This window comes from Vigna unguiculata, chromosome 10 (genome assembly GCF_037176805.1).
Source record: "Vigna unguiculata cultivar grain cowpea cultivar isolate G323 ecotype 2 chromosome 10, ASM3717680v1, whole genome shotgun sequence".
Classification (NCBI taxonomy): Eukaryota; Viridiplantae; Streptophyta; class Magnoliopsida; order Fabales; family Fabaceae; genus Vigna; species Vigna unguiculata.
In genome coordinates, this window is record NC_140801.1 from 49256883 (window position 1) to 49266664 (window position 9782).

At 30.6% G+C, this 9782-nt stretch overlaps 1 protein-coding gene across 1 annotated transcript; it reads right to left on the bottom strand.

The window, feature by feature from the left end:
• Nucleotides 1-76: 76 nt before the first annotated feature.
• On the bottom strand, nt 77-2542 carry LOC114166075 (Pyridoxamine 5'-phosphate oxidase family protein). Its single transcript, XM_028050731.2, has 7 exons — nt 2330-2542; nt 2196-2245; nt 2067-2124; nt 1719-1751; nt 1528-1623; nt 592-759; nt 77-512 (listed from the first exon to the last, which is right to left on the bottom strand). Exons 1-7 carry the CDS (start codon nt 2411-2413, stop codon nt 411-413), a joined length of 591 nt encoding a protein of 196 aa, XP_027906532.1. The 5' UTR covers nt 2414-2542; the 3' UTR covers nt 77-410.
• Between the last annotated feature and the right edge of the window lie 7240 nt (nt 2543-9782).

Below are 9782 nucleotides of genomic sequence, written 5' to 3' on the forward strand. Positions count from 1 at the left end.
AAATAAATTGAACCAAACATGCAGTAGATAAATGCAAATTTTATTCTCTATAGTTTGATTTATATCACCATCAGAATTCTGAAATAAAAATAAGATATTAATATTACTTGAAATCAAAGTGATAAATACTAATAGTGACTCCTGTTCTCTCCAAGGTTCCACCTCTATACTAGTTCCAATTGAGATGTCTACACTGATATGATGCTACACACACGAGGCTAATCCACACCCCATCTTACTAAGCTTATTGAACGAGCGCAACGCAACCTTCAAAGGGCTGCACGAATATCCAGTGGCCACTGCAAAATGAATATATAACTATACATTCCCTCAAATCCTCTATCATATACCCTCGGAACTTCATTTGTTGTCTGCAGTGAAATAGGAACACGACACTGACAGAAAACAGATTATGGGTTGACCCTCTCCACAGTCCAGCTTTTCTCTGCTGCAGCACTCACACTTGATTTGAATGTTAGCCTCTGGTTACTCTTAAGATTCAAGTAATCAACCTGTACGTGGTTGAAACCAAAGTGAATGTGTAGATGCAAAACACACATATTTATGTTAGAGTATGAGAGATATCATTACCTGATGCGGTTCTAGGATCAGAAGGCAAAAAGCATCAATTGGACCTGTAGAAGGATCTAATGATATATCAGGCTGAGCCTGCTCATGTAGACAGGGAAGTTCAGGGTTGGGGCACAAATATTGCGACCTTGATCTCAATGAACTGGCAAACCAAGAATTTTCTCTTTGCTGCATCATGAATTTATTACAGGAGGGGAAGATTAGTGCAATGAATTTAAAATTTGGTATAGGAGTTTGAAAATTGAAAACTACAGAAAATTTGGAAGTAAAAGAAATTATAAAATTGAAAATCAGTTTCAGTTTCTAAAAAGTTCAAAACTTAAAATTGACAAGCAAACAGAACAAAGCGTGAGGGTTTTGTTTTACTTCCCCTGATTTGATGAGGGAGAAGAAAGGTTTTTTCCTTTTGCATGGTGCAGGTTTATACATTCAATTCCAGACTACCATTTTAATTTAATCTTCCCGTTATGCAGTTATCTTTAGCTCAACTTATGTTTCAAATTGCTTTTAGAGAACAAGTTGACATAGAGTCCAAATTCTCTACTAGATTTTTTTGGTACTGTCCTCTGCTAAACATTGTTGATGTTGGTACTTTAAAAATTTTTAATATATTTTAAAAACATCAAAAATTAGTGTTCATCAATATATTTTGAAGGCACAGCATAGAAAACCTCAATAAAGAATCCAAATTCGTTGACATACTTGTCTCTTTTAGCGTAAAGAATAATGCATCATCTTCTATCACAGGGTATGGATTGCACTTCTATCAATAAGTGAAGGAAGCAATGGTTAAAAATAGCACAATCGCTTTAGCTGGACAATTTTGTTTCCATATCACAATTATACATAAAAGCTCACGCAACATACACAATGTTCAAATCAAAATTGATCTAACGAATGACAATTTCAATCATAACTGAAAATCTTTAATCAAACCTCAAGTTTTAGGGGTTCAGCATTCGAACCGTCGATGATATCTACATTCCCGTTTATCCGAAATTGCTCCCAGGAATCCGTAAAATACCAACAAATCTAACAAAAAAAACTAAACTTAGCCCCAATTCGCAAAACCTATTGTGCCTATCATCAGATTGTTTTATTAAAAAAGTACCTCATGGAATAATTACCTCAGCAGAGGGGCAAAGCTTGAGCTCTTCAATCTACACCACGAATAAGAAAACAGAAACTTCTAATTGAGAAACTTTTCAACAAAAAATCAACATGCCAACAACTACGTGCCTCTAGGTTTTAAAATTGGGTACAAATTATTCAATGAAATATATTTCCACAATCGACGTGTATGTCTACACTCTGCTCTAATTTGGTTCTAATGGAACTGCTTGAACCATTTACAAGATATTTATTTCTTCTAAGCTAATAAATTAAATATAATGCATAATATTACGAGCTATTCCAATTCCAAACATCAGATTAATTAGAGAAGTTGTTCTTGTTCAAGGAAAAAAAATAAAAACCTTGCGAGTGCGAGCATCAGTGTTAATTTGGATGTTATCAGTATTATCTTGGAATCCTCTGAAAACACAGATCATACAATGTCATCAATTCTCCATTAAAATTAAGTGAATGAGAGAGGGAGGGACAACCTGAAAACGACAGTGCGGTTCGAAGGTGTTCCGTTGGTTCCTATGGTTGCCTGCCCCAAACACAAACAAAACGATTAATAACAAAAATGAAAAATTAAAAAAAAAAAAGAAAAAAGTTGATTCTGATACTATACGAGTTGCATGAAAGAAGAGTGTTTAAGGTGAGCGTTTGATTCCAAAGCGTTCAGAAGAAGCTGCTTCCACGCCACACTCCCCATTTTTCCTTTCCAATACTTTCGGATAATTTTTCCCAGCGCTTGCAACTTTTAAACTGTTTACCTAACATCTTTATCAGTATGATGCACACGATGTGATTTTTCAGTTTCACTGTAAAAAATTCAGAGAAGATGAAAAATTGTGGGAAAAAATTGTTCATCTTCTTATTCAGATGCTAACACGTTGATTTAAGATGTTAACAAATAACATTATCAGAACAGAAATATAAATTTTACGCCAATCAACATAAGAACTTTTTTTTTTTATTTACTAATAACAAAAACTACAAATTTATTGAGACTAAGAGAAAACAAATACTATTAAAAAGGTAAAAAAAAAAAACAAATTATTGAAAAGGATAAGTAGATTTTGCAAATTTATGATTGATGAAAGGTAGGGTATTTAAAAAAAAAACAAAATAAAACTATTTTATTCTGAAATAATCATGTCAGAAAAATATAACAAAAGTATTTTTTTTAAATATGTTTTTAATTTCTTAATTTTTAATAAATTTTGGAATTAGTCTATTTTAAAATTTTGGAACAATTTAGTTATTCATCTTTTAAAATACGTGAATTTATTTTTTTAATTAAATTTTGTTAAATTTATATGACATTTCAAACGTGTTTTATAATAGTATTTTATTTAACTTTAAAGCAAAAATGTGTCGAATAGTATAAACAAGTTAAATACAAACTTGAAATGCATACAAAATTTGATTAAAATGCATACGAAATTTGATTAAAATGACTAAATTCACGTATTTTGAATGATAAATGACTAAATTGGTCCAAATATTCAAAATTAACTAATTTTAAAATTCATTAAAAGTTGACAAAAATATATTTAAACATTTATAAAATGTAAAATGTACCACTATCAACCAGACTTCTAACATGAATATAAAAATTTAAATTTGGAAAAGTTTATATTTTAAGTAAAAAAAGTGACTCACTTTTAATTTTGCAGTTTCTATTTACTAGAAGGAAACACTCTCGGGATGGATTGAAATAGTATTTTAGGGGTGCAGTTATTAATTGTAGGGGTGAAGAAAACAATAACTTGTTTCTTCACTAAACGTTATTACATTAGCCCAAACTTACAAAACAAATGTCGAGAGCAGCACCAAACCAGCCCACCAATCTAAAAAACCCAGAAGTCACACGGATTGAGCCCATTATGTTAATAGATAAGTTAAAAAAATCTGTAGTATATAAAGAGAGAATTTGTAATAGTGTATAAAATAATTATATGTTAAAATATATATATATATATATATATATATATATATATATATAATGATTTGTAAACTTTTTCTCATGTAATGTCTAAATTTTTATTTTTTAATATGGATAAGTTAATTTTAGTCTAAGAGAAATTTAATTTTGTATCTCTTAAAAAGTGTTATAAAAAACTTTGTTTAGAACTTTAATTTTAAAATTAATCATTAAACAAAACATCTTCTGTTTTGGAGCATTCTTCGGATTACTTTTGTTCAGGTAGAACATAAAGATAGCATACACACTTGCATGTATTATATATTGTAACAATTAGTAGTTAGTTTAAAGTTGATAATTTTTAAATTGATTCCAGCAGTAACTAATTTTAAAAAGTAGCACTTTTATACCAATTAATTATATTCACCCAATGATTAATCTAAAAATAACCAATTAAAAATATTTTTTTAATTGATACAAAATCCAACAAGAAAGATTTGTTGTTTGACACTTTAATTTTGAAAAGTCAAATAGATGACATGAATTGCCCCCATCTTTGAACTTTCAGAGGGGTTCCCTCTTTCTGCAAATTTACATAAAGGATATTTTTCAATAAAAATTATAAAAATATATAAATTCAAAAAAAATCAATGAAATTGATAAGGTGTCTTTATGCAAAAAGTTAAGCACATAAGAGTGGCCTAAAATAAAACCAATGAGTCAATAATTACAGCTGTAAAATAAGTACAACTATTTATAAATTATTTAATATGATCAATTAATTATATAAAACACTTTAAATATTTTAATTATATTTCAAACTATTTCTCTAAATTCTTAAATTGATGTAAAATAGGATATCACCGTGCGACCGAAGACATTTTTTTTTATAATTCATATTTAATATATATGTTTATTGATTTGATAAGTTTGTAATATAGCATGGAGTTTTGTAAATTTTAAAATTTATTATGTTTGTATATTGGTACCGACTAGTATATTTATTTTATATGATAGTTGATCTTATCTGTTAGACGAAAGTTGGTTTATTTTAATGTTTCCCTCAAATAATTTTGGATTGTTACAGCACATGAACATTAATAAAACCATGACATGACAATTCAAAAGTTGGTATGGCTTCTGTTGCTATCAGACACATTGAGTCATTCAAATGTTCCAAACCCCAACCAAGTCGCATGCATACTTAGAATTTCATGCAGCTAATTAAACACCTATATATACTATATTCTCAACATGGACTACGGTTAAATTTAAAGTTCTTATATATATATATATATATATATATATATATATATATATATATATATATATATATATATATATATATATATATATTATTGAAAAAATACGTCATCTGTAAGCCTTCTTTTTCAATACTGTAGAGTTTGGGCCTGGCCTTTTCGGAGGCCCAAGGCCCTGCCCTACAGAAGGACCATATACCCTACCTTGTTCCCTCACTTTGCTCTTGTCACCTTTTCAGAAGCAACTTTCCTCTCCATCCCACACCTCTGCCCTCTGCTAGGGCACATCATCCACACGTCTCCAAGCTACCAAAACTCCTTTCGTGTTACAGGTAAGGGAACTTCGGAGCTTCTGGTCCGTTTACTTCCTTTTCCTCTCTGTTTGAAAGCGTTGGTCAAGTTAGGATTGAGATTCCTAACGTCGTTTTGCTTGAATCTTCATGTTTTCAGCCCTACTCAAGTTCCTGGAGTTGTGCTAACCCTTGGTTAAGGACTTTTGCTTTCTGTACCCAAAACAAAAGGTAAGGGAAGCTAGATCCATCTGTTTTAAGTTGTTTTTGGTCGTTCTCATGTTTATATGCATGCACGGTGTGTTTTGTTGAGAGAAATGGAGTTGCATGTGTGTTTGGGTGTGGATCCGAGCTGGTTCCGCCATTGCATGTGGGTGGACAGTGGTGAACTCTGCTATTTTCGCCCAAGCGAGCTCGTCTCGCCTAGGCGAGAGTACCAGAGAGCCCCCTGCCACGAGAACTCGCCTAGGCGGCCCTTTTTCGTATTGAGCGACGCATAGTCTCGCTCAGGCGAGAAGGCCTCGCCTGAGCGAGATATCGTGAAGCCCCCACGTCGCGCGTCTCGCCTGGGCGAGAATTCGCTGTTTCAGGGAAGACAGCATCTCGCCTGAGCGAGAGTTCGTGAAGATCCCTCGTGGCATGTCTCACCTGGGCGAGAATCCGCTGTGTCCGTGAGGCCAGCGTCTCGCCTGAGCGAGTTTGCGAATGTGTGCCATGTTGTCTTGGCTGTTTGGATGGTTTGTTGCATGTACGGTTTGGGTCATTCTCCCTAAATATGGTGTACGTGAATATGCTTGGGTGTTTGGGTTTTTATGAATGAAATTGACATGCTTGGTATGAGATTGATCATGGAGTTGTGGTTTCGTGATGTTTTAACATGAGAACTGTATGTATGAGATCAAGTGGTGGTTATGGTATGAGAAACATGATTCTGATGGTGTGATAGGCGTAATTCCATAAGTCCCATGGGGAGACTTTATGGTGGCGTGTAGTGTATATATTAAGATAAGGATTCAAGTAAGGATTGCATCCCGAAACTCTAAAGGGTCAGTGAGTCTCAAGTATAGCAAACTGACCCAAGTGGTGAGAGTAGCGGGAGGCCCTAGTCTTTGGCAGGATAATGGCCTTAGGCGCTTAAAGGCTAATCTCGTGAGTGGTAGGGTGAAACCCATTGGCAATGGCTCTGCAGAGCAGTAGAGGCCACCACGAGTGCAGGCATCCAGTGAATCCGATCTTAATGTATGTATCCGGATAATTGAGTCATAGTGTCTTACTTGTTTGCCATAACATGATCTATGTGCCTCTGTGTTGTATGTCTGGGAATGTTTATGCATTTATTCCTTTATACCATGATAAGTATTATATTACACCAGCTTACCCTTGCATTTTGTGTGTGTTCCTGTTATGTTTTCTCTTTTGCGATGATCACCTTCTGGTGGGAGCAGATGAGAGGGAGGCCCGAGATGAATCCGGGAGACGCAGCAGTGCAGCTTAGATCTTCGTGTCTAGATGTCTTAGGAGTAGTTTCGTGGCCATGAGGCCTTTTGTATCAGTTGCCGTGGTGGCAACCCTTTTGCAAGACTGTTAGACTTTTAGACTTGTGTTTCCTCTAAGTAATTCCGGATGACTGTAACAATTACCATTTCTTTATCGTCTTGTTCATCTGAATGCTTCTCGTTATTATAATTGTGTGATACTTTATTTGATGGATTAATCTATTAAAAATGGGACGTCACATCATCAATTAATAACATTATCGTTTTTACTATCAAGAATTATTTTATTAATATATCAATATAGAAATAAGATTAACACGAAAAACATAAAAATATTGAAAATCTCAAAAATAGAGAAAAATCATGACCATAGGAGAATAACACTATTAAAAATTTATACAACACATAGATTACCATCACATACCTTTTGACTTTTGAGTACACTTACACTCTTCAAAGCAAAAATTAAACTCAAAACCTCATGATAATATACTACAAGAATATAATAAAAGTCAAATACAAATTTAAAGTGTGTTTGACTGAAATAAGGAACATCATGCACTTAGAGTCCATTATATAGTTACTAATTAACATTCACCCTTAAATGATCTTAAAATAAAAATGTGAGATTTTTCATGACATTTATTTTCATTAGTCCAACGTATCCATATTAGTCGAAAAGTTTAATTGTGAGATGAAACAATTAAACATCAAAGAAAGAAAAAGACTAATAAATTTATTATCTTGTATTGAAATATATCTATATTATATATAGGTGAAAGAATTTTAAATATGAGAATTTATTACATAGAGAGTATTTTTAACAAGACTATTCAGACAAACATGTCTTGATGTACTCATTTAAACTCACTAATTTACATAGATTAAAAACTTTATAAAATATATAATCACTTTGTTATTAATATTATTTAACTTAACAAGATATATTACTAAAAAAAGGTTGTTTGATAACAACCTTCTACATAAATAATTTAATAACTAATATAGATTAGTAATACTTTACTATAGTGGATGTTTAGTAACAAATGTAAAAGTCATTATTTATTTGTTGGTTTTGTTTATTGTCATAATAATCCAAGAATGACATAAGTATGTTTTAAAAAAACAAATATTCACGTCTTTTTTTATTATAAGTCTTCAACTAGTCACGAAAATAAACAAGTAAAAACAACAGCCCATATTGGGTTATATTGAACTTAAATAAATTAATTTGATCACAAATTTAATTGAACTATTTATATAATTAATTAAGATAATATTTAATTTTAGTGTGATAGATAAAATAATGGCTATGAGTATGACTATTACGTAGAGTGTCATGTACACGTGTGACTATGTAATAAATGTTTGGAATCAAGTAGAGTTATTGCTTTAACAACTTACTTTTATGTGATATTCACGATTATTTTTATGTTACAAATATTTAAAAATAATGAATTATTATCTTTTGGGACAATTGGTGACATCAAAGATATATGAGTAACCAAATTTTTAGAAGTTAGATGCATATAAAACACATATTTATAGTTTTTTCTTTTCAATAAGAAAGATATTATTAGGTGATATAAATTGTTCCAATCTTTCTAAAGTATAAGTTTAGTATTTAATTATATGTGTGATATTTGTTTATGATTATTTTAGAATTTGAATAAAATGTTAGTTCAGGCTAAACATATATATAAAAAAAAAAACTTTGTACCTTGATTAAAAGTCATAATCAATTTAGTTATAAGCTATTATCAATGCATAATAACATATGGATGTGGATAATTCAACACCAATATGTACTTAAATAATATAAAATGACCACATATTCTACAGAGTATGAATGTAAATTAATATAAAATCACATATTGTACATAAGTTAATAATCAGTGAAACAACCATGATGCATGGAGAATCATGATGATGATATCAAAGTTTTTTTTTTCAATATCTTAACTTTTTACTTATATAGTTAGGTATACATGATGAAAAAAAAAATCTTTCTAAAAAATTCTTTTGATAAAACATAATTAAAATATGATAAAAAGTTACATTAGTATCTATACATATAGAGGCTAATACCAAGTGGAATTGAACATGCGTGTTTAAATTAAAATTGTTTAAGCAAAATTACATTGAAATTTGTTTAATTAATATCATTTGACGTTGGATGATTAGTTTATTCATCATTATATAATTAAATATAATTTTAAGTTGGCAATGATATGTTTTTGGAAAATAATTTATTTAAATTTACATTTCATAGAAAGTAAATACTTGCGTTAGTGTTTGATTTCTTATAGAAAAATAGTTTATATACGCCCATATTTTATTTGAAGATAGTCCTCAATAAATTATTAAAAATAGTTTATAAAATCAACTACCAACCATAGGAGAGTATTTTAATTCTATTCCGTTTTTAATTACAAAAATAATTTAAACAGCCGCACATATCACATAAATGCTTACTCAATAGTCAAATTTATAACATACGATTTCTCACTCTTATAACTTTCTAAAACATTTCTTAATACACTTTGTAGTAAAAGTCATCACAACATGTTTTTATTAATAAAAAAAATACAATTATATTATTTATGCGAACAATTTAAATACATTATCCACCAACCTAAAATGTCTTTTTTTTGCAACATGGTGACTCTAGCGTGATAAATTTTGGTTGCATTATGCATCAATTTGTGCAATATTTTTTGCAAATGAAAGTATTTGTCCTCGTGCATGATAAGATTCGTACTAACATGACCTTTATTTTTATTTTTTTTCTTTTAATTACGGTCCAATTAATTAGTTTATCTTAACTATGTAGATAAATAGTTACGTATTTAATTATAGTACATTACGTGCTTGTGGTCATTAACAACAAACGACCCCTTTCATTAGACAAGGTTACCACCACCACCAACCTATTTTGTCTCACATACCTTATCATTCAAACTTGTCTACTTAATAATTAACGGCATGGTTGGAATGTTGAATAGAGAAAATTCCTTTCTAAAAAAACTATGCATACATCACTTACTTAAATACTTAGAAATGAAAAAAAAAATTAAGATTATTATAATTTTATAAACAAGCATCT

Bases quoted from the DNA above. Each gene is read 5' to 3' on its own strand.
- LOC114166075 (XM_028050731.2), bottom strand. From the start codon at position 2,413: ATGGGGAGTGTGGCGTGGAAGCAGCTTCTTCTGAACGCTTTGGAATCA. The intron at 1,624-1,718 runs GTAATTATTCCA...TTTTTTTGTTAG, and splicing joins AGCTTTGCCCCTCTGCTGAG to ATTTGTTGGTATTTTACGGA. The intron at 513-591 runs GTAATGATATCT...AACCACGTACAG, and splicing joins TGATCCTAGAACCGCATCAG to GTTGATTACTTGAATCTTAA.